General features: G+C 53.2%; 1 protein-coding gene across 6 annotated transcripts in view; it reads left to right on the top strand.

The window, feature by feature from the left end:
• CHD5 (chromodomain helicase DNA binding protein 5) overlaps positions 1-19,557 on the top strand; it is an 85,416-nt gene extending 65,859 nt beyond the window's left edge. For 5 of the 6 annotated variants that reach the window (XM_074975335.1, XM_074975334.1, XM_074975332.1 and 2 more), the window contains 11 exons: positions 922-1,081; positions 2,027-2,106; positions 3,662-3,794; positions 4,691-4,780; positions 5,804-5,941; positions 7,445-7,553; positions 7,942-8,074; positions 8,956-9,151; positions 12,311-12,474; positions 12,914-13,028; positions 16,680-19,557. In XM_074975335.1, the coding sequence (XP_074831436.1) occupies positions 922-1,081; positions 2,027-2,106; positions 3,662-3,794; positions 4,691-4,780; positions 5,804-5,941; positions 7,445-7,553; positions 7,942-8,074; positions 8,956-9,151; positions 12,311-12,474; positions 12,914-13,028; positions 16,680-16,798 (1,437 nt within the window). In that variant the 3' untranslated portion in view covers positions 16,799-19,557. Of the gene's footprint in view, positions 1-921; positions 1,082-2,026; positions 2,107-3,661; positions 3,795-4,690; positions 4,781-5,803; positions 5,942-7,444; positions 7,554-7,941; positions 8,075-8,955; positions 9,152-12,310; positions 12,475-12,913; positions 13,029-13,151; positions 13,203-16,679 lie in introns of all 6 variants that reach the window. The other variant, XM_074975336.1, reaches the window with a different exon arrangement.
• Positions 19,558-19,692: the final 135 nt, after the last annotated feature.

Raw genomic sequence — 19,692 nt, 5'->3', positions numbered from 1 at the left:
AAGGTTCTGATTTTATCTGTACTACTTGCCCCCAACCTTCAAATACCCTCTGGTGAGCAGCCACAGTTCATTCTGAGAAGAGATCACGCTGAGAATGGAATTGGTCCTGACATCAAACTGGGAAATGGGAACATGTCAAAGTGGGAGACCTCAGTTTATGCGGTGTCTTTAGCGACACGGGCTGCTCAACTGTCCAGGAAGGGCGGGAAAATGCAGTGTAGGAAAAACAACCTAGAGCAATGTGAAGTGCATGGGGTGTGTGGGAGAGAACTTGTGACATGAAAGGGGAAGAGAACAGCAAGGTCAGATATGTCAGGGGAAAAAGTAAAGGTAAAGCAAGAAGCTTTCAAGTGGAGGCATGGACTCTGATCAGTCTGTGTGTGTTCAGGCTTCTGGCGACATCTGTCTCACCCCAGGCATGCACACGGGCTATCATTAGGCATTAGCATGGTCACTCGTTTGCACAGCCACGTCCGTGCTAGTAACTGAATACCTTCTCTTTCCAGAGGTGTCTCCTGCAGAGTAAATGCAGGGAACAGCAGGTGAGAAGCAAAGTTTGGGGGAGCTTGGGGGGCTCCTGAGCTCCGCTTCTGCATGTGCAGGGCCCCCTGCTAGCTCACCTGGTAGAGCTGTTGCCTCTCATTCCCGAGCCTGGAATGCAGCAAAATGCAGAGCGGTCGTGCTGGTCTGGACACTGGATAGGCAACTGTGCTGGCCAGTCAGATCTGCTCAAGTATCTGGCTGCTGGATGGTAAACGCAACAAAGCCCACTGTGAGCTTGTTCTCACCTGGACACTGATGGCCACGCAGTCTGTGAGGTTATGAAATGCTGGGGACACGTCTCTGATTGGCAGCTCTGCTGTCTGACTGTGTTTTACAAACTAACCGGGTGTGTTGTTCGTTATTGTATCTGTGCGTCAGGTTCAGGAGTTTGAACATGTCAATGGGAAGTACAGCACCCCTGATCTGATCCCGGAGGGGCCGGAGGGGAAAAAATCCAGCGAGGTTGTCTCTTCTGATCCAAACACCCCTGTCCCAGCCAGCCCAGCACATACGCAGACTGGGCCAGTGGCCCAGCCAGGTAAATGTGACAACAAGCTGCTTTATGGAGAGCATAATCCTGGGTCCAGAAACTGCTGAGAAAGCAAGATGCGCCCAGGTTTCCAAAAGTGGTTGGAGTTGTTCGGATGCCCACCTTGAGAGGCCTTAAAAGGGCCTGGGAACCCCAGAAAGCAGGCTGTCACCCTCTGCAAACCAGGGCCCTGCAGGGTGTTTGAAGCTGGGCACCCAAAATCACAAGTTGCTTTTGAGAATCTTGGCCACGGTGACTGAGATCACAGCATCGATCTGGCTTTTCTCTGATAATGCCCCACAAAGGCGGTCTTCACTGCCGAGTGAGCTCGAGTTCTCTACACTCCAGTTAACTCCTCTTGGATTAGGCTCTGGCCTGGTCTACACTAGGAACTTACATCGGCAGAGCTACATCTCTTGGGGGGTGAAAAATACACACCCTTGAGAGAAGTAGCTATGCTGACCTAATGCCTGGTGTAGACAGTGCTAGGTCAAGAGAGGAATTCTTCCGTCAACCTAGCTCCTGCCTCTCGGGGAGGTGGATTACCTGCGCTGACGGGAGAAGCCCTCCCGATGCTGTAGTGAGCGTCTGCCCGGGAAGCCAGGGCCCACAGGGCCAGCTGGGATATACTGGGACTTTTGCTGAGCTCTAACACAGTTACAAGCTGTTCTTTCCCCTCTCAATAACAATGGGAAGTTAACAGTTAGACACAAAGGCTCCATAGTAACTGCATCTATTTCCAAGGTAAGGATGAAATTGCCTATAACCAGCAACATTTGACTTAAAAATAAGCTTCCCACTCATAATCCTTGGAATCGAGTTGGAAAGTTCTATAGAACAACAGAACTTTCCAATGGGGCTCGACTCCCAAAGGGTTAATCTTACCTGATAGCACCACGCGAATGGCCCAGCTGAGTGCAGTTCACATGGTGTCCTTTTTTGTTGTTGTTTCAGACAAAACAGAAATACAGTTGGGGCTCCAAGAGGAAAAGGAACAATTGGAGCCAAAGCCCAAGAAGCCAGCTGAGAGCCAGGTAGCGGGGAGCTCCTTTCCCCCTTCTTTTCTTGGAGCTCGCACACCCCATTAGTGGCACATGCAGCGTCCCCAGGATACAGCAAAGCTGGGCTGAACCAGCAATTCTTTCTCTGCTTCCCTTGGCCCTGTGTCCCCCAACCTCTTCCTCTGTTGTATTTATAAAGCCTTTCCAGGGCTCCCTGCCCAGCTGGCCGAACCTGCTTGTAGGTCAGACAGAGGGAGTTTACGAGGACCCTTCCCTAGCTGGCCCCAGGGATGAGGTTCTCGCTTCTGCCATCCTCCGAGCCCTTGTCTCTGCTGCCTCTCTGCAGGGGCAGCATATTCTGCTGTCGCAGGAACCTTTGTGTGCTCCAGAGCATGGGGCATTCTGCAGGCTTCTCCACTCTGGGCTACCGCTGTTCACGCAGAAGGGTTTCTGTGGCCATCCCGTCCTCAAGTGTCCTGAGTACTGATCTTATGGCCTCCAGAGTGACCAGTGCTTCATCTGCCCCATTGCACTGCCCAGAGTCTCTCAGTGCCCCGTGTCTGCACCGTTCTCCCCAGCCCCTGGGGCACTGCAGCACTGCTCAAGTCAGCTGGCTCTTTGCCCTGAAGCTCGTGCTGAGCATTTCCCTGCAGCTCTCACAACCACCGGCTCCAGGCACCCTGTGCAGCCCACCCCACCGCCCCATTACAGCATTATTTAAAGGCTTCCAGAGCATGCTCTGTGTCGCCCTCCCAGTTGGCTGAGCCCCCTGTGTGAATGAACACAGCGCCCCCTGCCTGGCCGCAGCCCTGACCCTCGCCTTGGGCCCCTACGGGAGTCTTGCTGGCCCTGTCCTTAACCCTGGCCTGGAACCTTTACCAGTCTCAACTCTGACCCTAAACTGGGGAGAGCTACAGGTCTTAACTGTAACCCCAACCTGGGGAACCCTGCCGGCCCCAATCCTGATCCTGGCCAGGGAGCTCTGCCACCCCAGTTTTGGGCCAGAAAGTGGCCCCATCTGTATCAGTCCATGTGCCAAGGTAGGAAATGGCAGCCAATCTAATGGCTAAATTGTACAAATCTCACCATGGCACAGCTTGGTTTCCCACAGTGTCCTCTCTCCAAGGGCATTGTTACAGCTTCATGGTACTATTCAAGTAGCTAATTATTTCCTAATCTGTCCCTTTATGTACATACAAACTGAACCCGGTGGGGAAGTCTGTCTGCACAGTGAAGAGATCAGCCTGCAGTTCTGAAAACCCAGGATGGGAATTGTACTGCTCAGCCCTTATGCTATGTAGCACGTTCTGGTAACACGGTGCTTTGCAAAGGAAGGGTTATGCTCCTGCCTTTCCTCATTGATCACGTTTAAAGCACTTTAGTAACGGAGCCACACAGCCCCCCGGGTAGTATTACCCCAGGACTCCTGAGAGGGGAAACTAGGCAGAGAGGTGTCCGCTGTAAATCAGAGCCAGGGCATGGCTGCTGGACCACGCTATGGTCGGGGCTTTCTGGGCAGTTTTGCAGCAACATACCCTGAGCCCTTTGAGCTGGAGTGGCTAATGTGGTGTCCCCACTTGACGTCAAGGGTCCAGCAAGTGCAGAGAAAGCCGAGAATGAAGAAAACCAAGAGAGCTCCAGAAACGAGGAGAAGCCGAGAGACGAGAAACAGGAAGAGAGCGCAAAGGCTGAGCTGTCGCCCGAGCAGCTGCCGGTGAGAGGTGAGGCACCCGCTGCATGCAGAGCATCCACGAAGTCTGGGGCAGCCCCAGCTGTCACCGCGCCGCCTGAGAGACTGTTTCCTTCCTCGTTCAAGGCCCTGTGCGCATGAATGCGGTATTCCCCCAGCGAAGCTTCATAGCTCATCCTGTAGTTCAAGCTACTCCACCTCAGTGCCTGAAGGTGCAGAGTTCAAATCCTCCCAGCGTTGCGTGATAGGGTTGTTACAGTTTTACATAATGGAATTTGTTTGTACCTAGGAAAGTCCATAAAAATACTATATTAAAAGAATGTAAAGATTGTAAAATCAATTACGCGCAAGTTAGGAAATGCCCGTGCAACCTTGATTGGGCCCCCTCGTGAATATGCATTACGATACAGTCTGTAATGACATGATCACATGCTCTTTTCCCTCATAGTTTTTAAGGAACCTTTTTGTATGTAATGTAACTTGTAAAACAGAGCGGCTAATCTCTCTGCAGGTGACATGCACCCCTCTTCCTGAGGCCTGTGCCCTGCTAGATGGGACTTCAGTGTGGCTTAGGGTGAAATTCACCCCTGAGTGAGGGATCAGCACAAGACCTAGGAGCATGTATCTTCACGCATGGGTAGTGCTGGGAGGGCTCTAGTGATGGGCCTAACACTAGAATAAGCTCTCGCAATTTTATTAACATAATTTTTGCATCCATTTACGATGCAAATTGGGGTTTCCCCATCAAACCACCAAACGTTTCAGTTTTGAGGAAAGTGCATTTTCTGACGTGGGTCTACCAGCTGCAATGGGCAGGCAAACACATACTTTGCGACTTTAAATAGGACCGGCAAATCAGTCCAGAGACACTGGTGGTCATTTCTAAACAGCATTCTGCCCGCTAATGGTCCTGTTTAATTCCTGCAGATGAGGCAATTCAGGCAAAGGAAAAGCCATTGGAAAAGTCAGAATTAAATGCCTGCCAAGGTAAAGGGGAAGACAAAGAGTTCAAGCCAGGTAAGATGCCCATGACCTGAACTGCAACAGAGAACTGATCCAAAATTGTGTGTGTTACAGAGCAGTGTGCATGCATGTGCATGTGTATGTGTGCGAGGGGCCGTGTGCCATGTGTCTGTAGCGTGTTTGGCCAGGGAACGGGGAATAGAAAAGCAGCTCCTGCTATTTCATGTCTGTGTTGTGGTGGCGCCCACCGGCTGTGATCACTGTGCATACGCCTATAACGAGAAGTGAGATCCAGCCCCAAAGGGCTTAATTATGATGTGCAAGTGCATTTATGGACCATGTTTGCGGCTCGTACACCACACCTTTGTGAGAAGTGGCAGCGCACCCGAGAGCTGTGTACCCTGCTGCTGCTTGCCGACTTTCCATCTGTGGCTTGGATTTACAAGTGGAGACGGGGGCCCAGCAGCATGCAAAGAGTCTGTGCGAGAGCCAGAATGGGCCTCAGGAGGGACTTAGGGTCTTGCTACGCTGCAGTTAGACACCTGCGGCTGGCCCAGGTCAGCTGACTCAGGCTCCCTGGGCTGGGGCTACAGTCTGAGCTCTGGGACGCTCCCACCTTGCAGGGTCCTAGAACCGGGCTCCAGCCCAAGCCCAATTGCACTACAATTAAACGGCCCGGGCCAGCCACACCCTTAGTGCCCAGCTGCAGCCACTAGACCACGTTTCCTAGCAGGTGGAGCAATGCCAGTGGCTCAGAATAGCTCTAGTGATGGGCAAGAGAACTGACTCTCCCCTGACACTTCTCCTTATCTCCTTTCTGAGGTGGGTGTAGAGTGCCACACCCAGAGCTGCTTCACCCGTTCCTGGCTCCACCGGCATCTTGGCTGGCGGGCGCTGCTTGTGCTAGCTGGGAGGGCCCGGAGGCCGGCTGGTGAGATGCACCTGGGGATGTTTTGGAGAATGATTTGAGGAGAGAGCTGCTGCAGTTAATGGGGCAATGATGAGAAATAAGCAATTCAGCTCAGCGTGGCAGGGTCAGTTGTGCTCGTCTGATGTTACTGTCTTTTTGATAAGCAGAGGATACCAAGGTGGGAGAGAAGGAGCAGAGTGAGACTCAGCAAAATGGTGAAAAAGAGGAAGAGGAGGATGGGAAGAAGGAGGATAAAAATATGAACTTTAGATTCATGTTCAACATTGCTGATGGTGGCTTTACAGGTAACAGGGTTTGGGGCTGACACAGAGCATCCCAGTCACTTTTAAAGTGTGCCTGCGAAAGCTGCCCAAGATTTGCTCAGGTTTTCTGCATATTCAGTTAAAGAGGATTTGAGCCTGACAGTGCTTTAAACTAATGGAATTCCCGTCCCAGAACACAATGCCAGATCTTTGCTCTGTGCTAGAAGTCACTGGCTGTGGGGGAAAGCTAAGCTCAGGGAGCTGTCTTGAGTTCTCTACTGCTTTGGTCTGTGATGCTACTAAAATCATCAGCCTTGTTTATCACGTGAGTCATTCTCACCTCAGCATTTGCGGCACTGTATACTCAGCTCATATTTTATAAAGTACGCCTGAGTGACTAATAAAACTCCACAGAATATTGAAACAGGAAGCACTACAAGAACCAAATCTGCTTTATTCCAGTTATGCTCACTGTTAACTTTTTGTATTTCACTGGCCTAAGACGCTATACTGGTCAGTTTCATGTTCTCTTTATAGTCCCTTTCAGTCCTTGGCCTTTGTGACCTTGGTTATACTGGGGTTGCAGATGCTGCAAAGGAATGTTTGAAACATGTTTTTCACGGAAAGCATTCGCTGGTTTAATTCAGGACAGCACGTCCATTCAGATTCATATTTGCAACCCTCCCCATTTTTAATACATACACCCTAAATTTTGAGCCTAAATGGTTTGACCTTTTACATAGCTGCATACTTAAAAAGAGCTCCAGTCCCGAGGAGTGATTGCATCACGGGATTTCCTGTCGGTTCCTTTTTTTGATGTCACAGTTGTCATAACATCCACTGTAACCATAGTCTGTGCATCCCGTGGCACTGAAGGAATCATTAACGTCAAACCTTATGCCAGCCTGGAGTCCCCTGGGCTTCTAGGGGATACTGTGTAGGTCCCTTTCCAAAGTGGGCCCTGGACTAGAGACTTTCTTCGGTAATGAAGTCCACTCTCCAGGTTGAGAGAGAGCCTCCCTCTTCTCTTCATGGCCTGTTCCCAATGCTTAGGGATAGCACCATCAGCCATGTCATTCAATCTATTGCCCACCAGCTGCATGCCGGGGCTTAGAATCCTAGTAGCCATGCCTGAGGAACACAGCTTTTAGCTGTAGTCCTCTAGCTCTAGCATCATAAGTTTTCTGGGGGAGGGGTCTTTCCTCTTTGCTTATTTAAAAGGAAAAATATATCCGTCATTCCTAATGAGCTGGCAGCTTTCTACAGCCAGTGATCTGTCCTTCTTAAAGGGAGCAAAGCTGCTCAGAATAAGAAGGTGGCTGATGGGGTGTTTGTGAGACCCGTGATTTGGTTCTAAGGTGTCAATTGACTTCAGTAGAGGATGACATCAGCCAGTGGCTGAAATGGGTCAAAGGCCCAGAGGTTACACACAGTACCAGTGGCCGCAGGCAGGAATACGTCCTCTTGGCTAGTCCTGCCTTGCGTTCTAGCAGCAGGTATGCTCTCGTGCTGCTGGCTGAACGTGGCTCTGCTTTGCCTTCTCAGAGTTGCACACGTTGTGGCAGAACGAGGAGAGAGCTGCCGTCTCCTCGGGCAAGATCTACGACATCTGGCACCGGAGACATGACTACTGGCTGCTGGCAGGAATTGTTACGTATCCTTGAGCTTGTAGTGAGAGCTCTTGCCGCGGTTGACAGGGAGGCGACCAGAGAGGCTGGGCCGCCGGGGGGTGATGGGGAGGTGATCAGCATGAGCAAGATCTTTGTCTTCACGTTGCTCTGAAGAGACTCCTCTCCTGAGTGCTGGTCTTGACTCTGACACCGGCTCCCTCTCTGGCCTTGGGCATGTCATTTAACTACCCTGAGTCTTTGTCACCAGAGGACCACAGTAGGAGTGCTGCACCGGTTACCTAGTGCTGTGCTTTGAAGATGACGAGAGCTATTGAAAGGCTGAAAGTGTCACTAAGCGAACTCCCCAGGCTACCCAATGAGATTGCAGTTGGGAATCTGGCTTTTTCCCTTAACACCCCTCCCTGCACCCAGCCATGGCTATGCCCGCTGGCAGGATATCCAGAACGACCCACGCTACGTGATTCTGAATGAGCCATTCAAGTCGGAGATACACAAGGGGAACTACCTCGAGATGAAGAACAAGTTCCTTGCCCGACGGTTCAAGGTGAGCCTGGAGGGAAGGTGCCCCCCACTGGAGGAGGGCTAGTGGAGCTCTGCCGGAGGGTGGGGAGTGGGCTCCAGTCTCATGCACTGGAGAGAGCTAGGGAGCGGTCTGCAAGGGCGTTAAGCGCCCGGCAAGGAGCCCATGGCACCAGACACAGATTCATAGGGAATGGGCTGCAGACAGCCCCTGACCCTACGTGCTGCTACTTCTGCATGGAATGGCAATGAACCACTGCAATGAGACTGTTGCCTAGCTCCTTACCTAGGCCAGGGGCCTCTTGTCAGGTATCGGGGTCCCATGGAGTGGGTTCCCCTGGGCTTGTTTTGGGAGCTGAGCATCGTCTCCACTCACTCAGCTCTTACTAAGCTCAGCAAAGGGAACTGCTGTGGCCCTGCGTGACCTTCCATGGGTATAAATCAACTGTCCTCGGTGCTCAGTGTTTAACGGGGCTGCCTGCCAGATCCCTGCTCTGTAGTCCAAGTGGGAGTGAGTTAAAGCTGTTGCCATCCATTTGCCAGGGGCTGGCCTCTGCGCAGTGAGTCAAGGGGTCTCCACCTAATTCTTAGGCCAGGTGTCTACGCCGCCAGTCAGAGCAGCTGGCACTAACCGTCCGCTCCGTCTGAGCCACAGCCGTGTCTGAGGACTGGCTAGGCCCCGCAGACTGGCCCCCCAGCCTCCACTTTGGTGAGATGGAAAAACCTAAGGGGGAGGGGAAAGTCTGCTCCCCCCTCAGTGGCTGTGGGTGCCCCCGTGTCGGACAAGTGGGGCAGCCAGAGGGCTGGAACGTTGGCTGGAGTAAATCCGCATAGCCAGCGCAGCACCAATTTATCCCCGCCGAGGGTCTGGCTCTGACTCTTCTCTCTTCTCTGGATGTGTCTCAGTTACTGGAGCAGGCCCTGGTGATAGAGGAGCAGTTGCGAAGGGCTGCGTACCTCAACATGAGCCAGGACCCCAATCACCCGGCCATGGCACTGAATGCCCGTCTGGCTGAAGTGGAGTGCCTTGCCGAAAGCCACCAGCATCTCTCCAAAGAGTCCCTGGCTGGGAACAAGCCTGCCAATGCTGTCTTGCACAAAGGTTTGTCGCTGTTGCATAGCCTGCTCCCTCCCTAGCCGGGGCTGAGAGGAGCGCCAGCCGCACGGCTCTCTGGGGCCGAGCCAGAGCCAGCGGGGGCTGCGGTGTCCCCAGCTGACTTGCAGGGGGAGTGGTACCAGCATGGGGCAGAGAGACAATAAATCCAACCGGGAGGAAGTGACTGGCTGGTGTTTCTGTCTCACAATGTTCCCGTGTCCTGGCACTGGCCATGTCCCTCCGACCTTTCCTGACCACAGGGACCGTGGCCATTTGCTTCCAGGGCAGGAGCAGAGGGGAAATGCAAGTGTGCGGTGGGTCGATTCTCATGGCTCCCAAGGTGCCAAGGGGAGACAGTCTTCCCTGGGCAGAAAAGACGTGGCTTAGACCTGAAACGAGCCCTGCTTGTGACGTGCAGCAACACCCGCCTAATGTGGGGCCGCTCGCCAGGTGGGGGTGTCTTGGGAGCCCTGGTTGCGTATCCCCCTGCTGACCCCAGGGATTGCATGGCACCCCTAAGCCTAGCGAGACCGAGATAGCAGAGAAGTGAGGTGTTCTCAGCCTGTGTCCGTACAGATGTGCGCACAGAGGCGCCCTGGCACAGAGGCTCCGATTCGAAGATCCCAGTGGCCACACTGTGTGTGTGGTTGAGGTCACCATCCTGGACCTGAGTGTTGCTTTGCAGCCGTTCACACTGGCAGGTCTAGAAGTGTTTACTCGCACGGCTTATTAAACAGCCCCAGAGCGGCACCCGGTGCCCCATTTGAATCTGGTGCATTGATCTGGAGCAGATCTTGCCCAGCACAGGGTGTCGTGAGGGTATTTTGATCCCCACCCAGCCAGGGTAACCAGGAACGTGCTTTTCACCCGCTTACAAATGTGCAGGTGCTCAGGAGACACGGTGCCGTGTCTGGCTGGTCGGGACTGAAGCCCAGAGTTAACAGATGAACAGCCCCAGGCCTAGATGAGTCAGTCTGATGGAGACTGAGTTTGGAACCAAGAGACCAGCAGAGGCTCCAGCAGGTCCCCACCTAGCCAGTCGTGTGTGCAGAGCCCAGGTCTGTTCAGGTTTTGTGTGCTGTGCCTGGCACCAAGCCTTGACAGACTCCCACTGCCGATTGTAACAGACTGATTATACCAAGTCGATTTACAGGCATGGGATCCGTTTATAGCGCTCTGACAGAGGAGTCAATGGGACAAAGCTGCTGTTGCAGTCCAGGGGCTTTGAGGACCACTGTCTCCTGGCAGCAGTGCCCATGGAGACACTTGCTTCTCCTCTAGAGGTACATGGTTGAAGCGAAGCCTTGCTCTACGGCAATGGCAAAAAACTCTGCAGGGCTTCCACCCCCAAATCCTCCCTTCATTTTCCTGACTGCCCAAGGACAGGATCTTACCTCCCCAGCAGTTGGACTCCTCTGAACCATTACAGGATGGGGTTAAAGTGTTCAGGGATACTGGCCCAGGCAGTCCAGAAGTGATCATACAAGCAGGTGATGTTCCCTTCCTGTTCCAAACCACCCTCCAGGAACAGAACATGCGTCTCCTCCCCAAGTCTGGCTCTTTCTACAGGGTCTCCCTTTCTCTGCCCTGTGTTCTCTCTAGCTGGAGGGTCCCACCCAGCACTCTAGTGGAGTTAACAAGGCATGGGACTCCTTGCCTGAGGAGGTTATGAAGGCTAGGACCATAACAGGGTTTAAGAGAGAACTGGATAATTTCATGGAGGTTAAGTCCATTAATGGCTATTAGCCAGGATGGGTAAGGAATGGTGTTCCTAGCCTGTTTGTCAGAGGGTGGAGATGGATGGTAGGAGAGAGATCACTAGATCATTACCTGTTAGGTTCACTCCCTCTGGGGCACCTGGCATTGGCCACTGTCAGTAGACAGGATACTGGGCTGGATGGACCTTTGGTCTGACTCAGTCTGGCCATTCTTATGTTCTTACGTTTACCCAGCAGCTCTGAGCAAGGTTTTAGCTCCTGCTAACAGGGTGGGTCAGTGTAAGTGCCCTCCATCCCTTGGCAGGGCCATGGAGCCTGCCATCCTGATGCAGGCTGCCCCGGGTGATAACAGCTTAGCAGCTCTGCTGATTCATGAGCTGTCAATGAGGAAATAGTCACTTGCGTAAACTGCAGCCAATTCTGCTGGAGCTAGGACCACTGGAGACTGGTGAGGAGTGCGCTTGGGCAAAGGACGGAGCAGGTGCTGCTCCCTGGTGCTACATAAGGGCACCTGGCCAGAGACTGACACAGTCCATGCCGGAATTTGGTGTGCAAATGTGAGAGTAGAGAGGGCAGAATGTAGCTTGTTTGCCAGACAGAAAACAGCTGTTCTGGGGGGCTCCGAGCAGCAGCTTGCTGTCCAGCACTCTCACTGTCCTAGTCTTCAGATCCCAGCCAAGGGCCGTTACCGTAACATCCCATGGGAGCAAATCAACACTTTGATGGGTGACACAGATCTGAGCTGTGGATGGGGAAATGCTGGAAAGGTTCTGCCATTTAAAAGGACACAAGAAAAATACAAGTAGCCAAGTATGGGCAGAACATGAACACGAGGCTGATGCATTACCTGTTTGCTGCCGTGTGCTTGGAGAGCCATGTGGGAAGGCAGGTGGCTGATGAGAGAGCTGCTCTCCCTCGGGCGAGGAGGGGGCAGGGTGTGGAATTAGACGGGCACACGGTTTACAGCATTGCTGTGGCACGTGGCTTCAGGCAGGTGCACGGTCTGTTGTGACGGCTGCTCCGGTGTGGCTAGAGGGGCCCAGAGCTTGGGGGATTCTGACATCAGCTGGGATTGAGGGGGATGGTTCAGGGGTGGAATTAGGAGGGCACAAAGTGTGTGGAAGTCATTTCCTTTCGGCACAGAAGTGTGCGGTGAAGGAGGTGCAGGCATTCGGCACGTGTGGAGAACAACGCCCCCGTACGCCCACTCAACTTCAAATCCGTGTCCCACTCTGCAAACTATCTCTGAGCCCCGCCACCTCTCCCAGTACAGCTCCCGTGTCTCCTCTCCTCCAGTGTCCAGGACGTGTCACCGTGCTTTCACCCCCCACGTAACCCCACTGGAATCAGTTTGTCCCTTCTGCTCCCTCCCCAGGATCCCCCCGCTCAGCGTGGGAGAGCAGGTTTCCTAGCTACACTGGGTGTAATCCGTGTGTCTGTGTTGCAGTTCTGAACCAGCTCGAGGAGCTGCTGAGTGACATGAAGGCAGATGTGACCCGCTTGCCCTCCATGCTGTCCAGGATACCACCAGTCGCCGCTCGCCTGCAGATGTCTGAACGGAGCATCCTGAGTCGTCTCACTAACCGAGGAGGGGACCCCACGGTCCAGCAGGTCAGAGAGAGCCGAAAATAAACATGGGGCCTGGGCCGCACAGGCCTCCAGCAGCTTGGGCTGTCTGGCTTGTGCTAGTGGAATTGTTCAGTCTGGTGACCGGCCTGGAGAGTCCCTTGCAAAGCATCTCTGTACGGTGCAGTGTTAGGGAGTTAATTGGCAGAGGATGGATACGTTGACCTAACAGGCCTTTTCCATCTCTAACTTCTGCGTGCCGTGTCCTGCGTTCCTTATGTAGGCCAAACGTCTCCGCCTCCCACGCTCAGCACGGTGGTGTCTGAGCAACGCTCTCTTTGGAGACCCCCGGGGCATTTTGCCTGAGTAGAAGTGGAGCAGGTAGCCTGGGACGTGTCCCGGTCACGCCAGTGCGTGGCGAGCAGGGAGAGCAGGGCTGGTTGTCTGGAGAGCACCATAGCCGTTATTTCTCCTGTTTCTCCAGGGCTCCTTCGCGTCCTCCCAGCTCTACAACAACAACTTTGGGCCCAACTTCCGGGGTCCTGGACCAGGTGGGATTGTCAACTACAGTCAGATGCCGCTGGGACCTTACGTGACCGGTAGGTTGAGATTTCTAGCAGCCTCTTTCTCTAACTGCAGAAATTAAAGTGGCAAATTTCACTGGGCCACAAGCAAAGCCAAAGACCACTGGGCAAGCAAGATGTTTTCTCTCTTATCAATAGATATTTAGCCGTTTCCAAGATTTTCCTCTGCAGTTCTTATTCCCACCTGAGGTAAGGCCATGCTTATTACTATCTGCTAAACGTATCGTATTGTCCCATCTCTCAGGCACTGCCTAGTAACGTGATTAACTCTGTGTCAGCAAATCACGAGGTGGAATGAGTTAATAAATCCAGACTGTTCAGGAGCATATAGTTAGTGTTGTCTCCTTGAATGGTGGTAGCCCTGCTGGCTCTTCCACACGGCCCCTAGTCACATGCTGCTGGGCAAGTCATTCCTCCAGGCAGTCAGCTCTGGGGGCGGTCCCCAGAGAGCAGCTGTAACTGGTGCAGTCGCTGCGGAGATGCTGGAGTGAAACGATGGGTCCTCTCTTGGGTTCTGACCCACCCTCCCATGTCTTTGCACCCACTAATGCCCGTGAGCAGCGGTGCCCGTGCGTTTAGTGAAGCTCTTTGGTTTGACGGGGTCAGATGGGGAGCAGCCTTTCCGTCAGCACCATTCACAAAGTAACATGTGAAGGAACGGGGCTCCGGGGCTCCAGAGCTCCTAGGGCACAGGGCTTATCGCTCGTGGCACACTACGAAACACCTAGCTCCAGCTCTGTAAGGATAAGGAACATCAACATTCCCCGCAATTCTAAGTCGGTATGGAGAGTGTTTGCAGAGCCTTGGGGCTAGTGTGCCTGTCATTGGGCATCACTGTTTTGGGGGGACTCATCTCAGACCCACCAGTTTGGTTGCTTTGTTGTTTTTTTGGTAACATATCTGGGGAGTGTCCCGTTCTTCTCGTGTGCGTAGTTATGCTCATGCTTGCGATGCTAAGTCATGGCTAGCAGGTAATGCCCAGTGTAGTGGCTTCACTGACATCTTTGATTTCTGGAATCTCTGCATTTTGTTCTCTTTGCATAGAATAGTTTTCCCTGTTCTCATGCCATTGCCTCAAATCAAACCTCACATTCCCTTCTGCTCCTGAAGAAAGGAAGTTCCTAGACTGATGAGCCATGTTGCCTTGAGAACATATTGATGTGGATACAGCATGTGTACTTTTGCATGGAACCTGTCTGGTGTCATCCCTTCCAAATTGCAGGTCAGGACTTTGGAAAGCCTAAAGAAGAGCCAGCTCCCAGAGAATCCACCCCAAGTTTTACTCTGAGCCCAGTGCCTGCTTGGACTTGAGTTCAGTCAGTGCTGTATTGATGAGGTTGGCATTGCACAAATATCGGAGAAGCTCATCACCAGGATGTGAGCTCCCAGTGCAGAGGGCCCGTCAGTGAGACATGACGTACAGCCAGAACCTTCTCTTTTTCCAGGACTTTGCATCCATTTAAACTTTCCTCCCTCTCCCTTGGTTTGTGTCTTGTCTGAGCTACCAGTTAGGGCATTAACGAACACACCAGTCACAGCAACACAGGAGGCTCTGCCGTCCATTTCTCCCTTGTATTTTTACTGTGGTGGCATTGAACTCTCCTTAGATCTCATCTGAAATGCAAAGGAGTCTTCAGCAAATAAGCCCAGCTCTGGGAAAACTCTTACTGCCCCAGAGGATTCGGCGTGTCTCTTGGTGCGGTCATGTCAGAGGGCAATAGGAATCGTCAGTCAACGAGCAGTCTTTAGCCAGGATAATTCACCGCTTTGCAAGGATCATTCGAGTAGGTTTCCTCTCCTCTCCTCCTTGCAGCGCGCTGTGGAATTCTCTCCAAGGTTGCTGGGCTGGGCTGGGAGCCCCTTGTTTTTAGAGGTAGCACTCCGAGGAATGTCTGCACTGCAGCTGGGAGCCCGCGACTCATGCTAGCCCCGCTTGAGCTAGTGCCCGTAAACCAGCAGTGCAGACAGTCAGCTCAGGCTCACCCCTGAGTTCAGACCTAGCTGCCGCCCCAGCGGCCATGTTTACACTGCTATGCGCTGGTGTGAGTCTGCCGGGCAGACACACCCAGAGGTGCTGGGAGGCTAGCCCACTCTCAGAGCGCTGCTGGGTCTCACCCGTGAGGCCATTCTTCAGCACCCAGGACTGCCTGGCATTATCCTACTTTGAGCCCAGTCCTGGTCCAAATCAGGAGTTAGCCGCGGGTGTCCCCTTTTCTCTGCACAAAGCTCCTGTTCCAGACACAACGGGACAACCCTCACAGGTGGCTGAGGCGATTTTCCGTGTCTTTGTCTGGCAGTTTCCTCCTAGACCCAGGAAATGAGTTCCTGTAAAGTATCCAGTGGCAGGGCAGAGCTCCCTGGCCACGTGACCAAGCCCTGCCAGCCATCATGACTTTATATGAAAATAGAATGAAACCCAGCACGTGGTGTCTGGTTCATGATGGTGAGACATGGAAATTACCCATCAGCAATGCCTCTGCTAGCCAAGGGCTGCCAGCGTCGCCTGGAGGCACTTTCCAGTTGATGAGATCCACCCCCCAGAAACGGTTCCCTACAGTACTAGATCCCTTAAGGTTACATTTCTTAAGAGTGGCTCATCTTATGACATATAATGTCATGTTAGAACTGCCTACTGAGAGCGTCTTCCTTTGCGACCCCCCTGTCGCCCATTCTGCCCATTGGCACAGCCCTGGGTGTTCTGCCCCACGGGTGGCTGAGTTTCCGTGGTGGGCGGCATGGCCCCCTGTGGTCAGTGTGTGACACACAGAATCATAGGACTGGAAGGGACCTCGAGAGGTCATCTAGTCCAGTCCCCTGCACTCCCGGCAGGACTAAGTATTATCTAGACCGTCCCTGACAGGTGTCTGTCTAACCGGCTCTTAAAAGTCTCCAGTGATGGAGATTCCACAACCGCCCTAGACAACTCATTCCAGTGCTTAACTTCCAGTTAGGAAGTTTTGCCTAATGTCCAACCTAAACTGCCCGTGCTGCAATTTAAGGCCACATGCAGGGAGCAAAGCTGCTCCAGGGACGGAAAGGACTCTCCGGGACAGCTGCCACTTCTGCAAGGTGCTAAATCAGGCTATTTCGGAGAGCGGCTTGTTATTCTCAGTTGTCCTGCCCATTGCCATCCCGGGGGCCATTCCCTCAGAGCCTTCACCATTGTGTTCCTTCCTGCTCATAGAGCGCTACATTTTGATTCTTCAGCTACTGCTTGAGAAGGCTGAGAGTTCACCACGTGCCTCTCTCCCCTCGGCCCAGCCAGCTGCCCGCTCCGGGCCGCTGACAGCAGGTTTGACAGGCCAGCACGCTGCAAGCATTCCCAGCAGCGAGCTGGAGTGAGCAGTGGAGCCGTGTGCACTGGGCCATAAGCACCTTATTGTGTAAATGTTGCATTTGCCTTGCTGTCGGGTGGTGCTTATTGGTGAACTGAACACGGACGTGTGTGCACGCGGGTGCTGGGCTAGGGGAATGCGGCTGGGGTGCTTGCTTCTAAGAACGTTTCCTTTAGGTTGGCCAGTGGCCCTGCCTTCTCTGCTCCTTGGGGTCAGTCACGCCCGCTTTGCCGTCACCTTGCACTGCGTTTCCGTGCACATGGTAGCCCACATGACAGGGAGGGGAATGGAAACCAGGTGGCCTGTAACGCATTCACTTTTGTTCTTGCAGCGACACCCAATGGGCCGCCCTCCAGCCACCCCGATAAAAAAGTAGCCGAGTCACTGAAAGATGGTGCAGCCTTGGAACGCAAGGGGAAGCTTGGTGACATCATCTGCATCGAAGACTAACTCTCAGCCCAGTGGGTGTTGAGGCCAGGGGCTGCCTTGCTCACATTTTAAAGTGTTCTTCAAAACAAACCGTCCCCCAGCCCATTTCAAGAACTTCTTAGAAGGGGATTTCATTTCCTTGTACATTTTTTGCACTTTCTTATTGAAGACTTGAAGAGTTTGTCTTGACAATGTTGGCTGAATTATGAAGGGATTATCTAGTAACAGTATTTATGTCTCTGGTTTTATCGACATGTAAAGGGAGACCGTATTGGAAGCTCTGTTTCTAGTCCAGTTACCCTGAGGTGTCAGTTAGGAGCCAGGCTTAATTCTTTTCTGTAGCCTCCTAGGGTCGTTCTATTTTTATGTCCGTTTTGTGTTTGAGCAAATGCATGCACACGTCAAGCCCCTGTTCTGCTGCCAAATGTCCCGTGTATGCGCAGGGAGAATGTGCCCGCTGTCCTGCCAACCCTCCGCAGGCACCAAGGGAGAACACACACGCTGCTGGAGATGCCTGGTACGTCTGTCTCACCGGCAGGGAATGGGTTAAAGGAGCTTGTGTTTATATTTCTGGACTGCTCGCTGACTCCTGGCCTGTATTGAACAGACGAATTGCCTAGCCTGTGCTGACTGAGGGCAGTTTTCTGAGCTAATACACGGATCTAGCTGGTCTAGCAGACTGCGTGGGATTCAGGGGGTCGAAGCCTTGGGTGGGTTAGGATGACGTGAGCTACATACAAGGCAGGTGCTGTAGTTAGACACTTGTCAGAGAACGTGACAGGTGAACAGTCACCTAGGACCTTCCTGCCTGGCCCAGAGTGCGGACAGCGGGCACCGGGCTTCACAGGTAACACGCAGCGTGGGGAGCTGGGGTTGCTGGTGTAAGAAGCAGGCATTTGTTTCTGTGTGGGGTTTGGTGCGCAGGTCGCTGCCCTGCAGGCTGCCAGGTCACTGCACCCCCCAAGAAACATTTCTCCCAGTCTGGCATGAGAGCTGAGTTGCTGACAGCAAGGACCCTGCACTGTTATGTTAGCTGAGGCCTAGGGTCTGCTGCATCCATTTACTGAGCCACAGGGCTGGGGGCGTCCTTCTTACTGGGGCAGAGAATAAAAGGCAGCCCGTCCGCCTTGCCTGCCCCCAGGCCAGTGGCCCGAGATAGCAGCTGTGCTGTCACCTCCTCCTTGGGGGAGCCGTTTTGCCCTCTCTAATCTGCCTTTCACTGCACCTGCCTGTGGTGAAAGCCCCCCATTGCCGAGGAGGAGCCCCCCGCTTGCCGGCAGAGCTGCTACTTGGCAAGCACTGGTGTGTGTGTGTGTGTGTGGGGGACTCTACACCCAGCCGGACTCTCTTCCTCTCTGCACCTGACATTGCCAGCCCTTTCTTGGCACAGACGCTGATTGGCAGGAGAGGAGCGAGGTGTGTCAGGGAAGTGCTCCTGGGTCAAACGCTGCATCTACCTACCTTGAATTCCCTCATCACTTCATATCCAGCTCTGCTCCAGCCAGAACCTTCTCCTTGGGCTTGGTGGTTCACTGGATTCTGGAGGTTGAACTGGAGCAGAGCGAGGAAGCGCTCGCCCCCCAGAATCATAGAAGATGAGGGTTGGAAGAGACCTCAGGAGGTCGTCTAGTCCAACCCCCTGCTCAAAGCAGGACCAGCCCCAACTAAATCATCCCAGCCAGGGCTTTGTCAAGTCAGGCCTTAAAAACCTCTAAGGAAGGAGATTCCACCACCTCCCTAGGTAACGCATTCCAGTGCTTCACCACTCTCCTAGTGAAATAGCCCTACTCCAGTGTGGCGTGGTGAGCGATTGCTGGGACAGCGGAAGACATCCAGGCTCTGGGACGGCAATCAGCTGTCGATTGTCGCCGCTGGAACATGCAATGCAGAAGGCTGGGGCTGGCTTACTCGCTGGTAGGGTGAGGTTTGTTAATAAGCCAGGTCTCCCTGCATGGTGCGAGCTCCTTGCTAACAGCCCTGCAGTGGCTCTCTGCAGCCCTGCAACAGGGAAAGGCACGTGGCAGGAAGAGCATGGTGCCTGAAAACAGTAGGGCCAGCATTAACTCTGCATCAGTAGCTTTTCACCCTGTCCCCTCCCTCCACAGGGCAAGTGGGCTGCCCCCAGCACAATGTGACACAGGAAAAAGAACGGCTGTCAGTGCTCGCTCCCAGATCCTGGCTGACCTGGAACAGGGCTTCTTCAGTCAGGATGGTTAGGGGTACCAGTGTGTCTCCCAGGGAAGGATAATGCAGCATGCACTCCAGAGGTGGCTGCATTTTGGTGGGGATGCATGCCTGTGGGGGGGTGAAATGCATTCTGTAATAGCTGGGCAGTCCGCTCCTGAGAGCCAGCCGCTGGGAGCGGACACTGAAGAGAGTTGCAAGCATGGAATGGGGCAAACAGTAGCCTTGTCTTTGCAGGCAGGCCCTGTTCTAGTGCAGAGGAAGCCAATGCACTGTGGCCTGCCACCTTATTTTGTGGCAAGAAGATTTTTAAATGAGTGCAAAGGCTTTTAATGGAGGGGAAATTAGCAAATCTCATAGTTCATATCTCTGATGTTTACAGAGCTACCAGTGTGTTCTTCTGTCCAAAGTTTGTTTGTGATGGTTCCCTCCTCAATGGCTAGATTTCCTGTAGCAGTGTTTTGTTTTGGGTAAGATTACTTGGCACTAGGCTGTGTTTGAACCATTTCTGTACTCCCCCCCCCTCCCCCAAGGAGATGAGCGTTTTAAAAGGCTCTCACTGCTGGTTATGTTAAACTAGCTAAAAATAACCCCCCCCCCCCATGCTTTTTAACCTGCTTTTTTTCTACTACAAAGTAGACTCCTACCAGTAACTGCAACAGGGAAAGGCACTGATGCCTGGACAGTGGGGCCAGTATTAACTCCTCCCACCTACATGGTCATCGACAGAA

This window comes from Natator depressus, chromosome 18, assembly GCF_965152275.1.
Source record: "Natator depressus isolate rNatDep1 chromosome 18, rNatDep2.hap1, whole genome shotgun sequence".
Lineage (NCBI taxonomy): Eukaryota > Metazoa > Chordata > Testudines > Cheloniidae > Natator > Natator depressus.
This window is presented reverse-complemented; position numbering and strand designations above follow the sequence as displayed.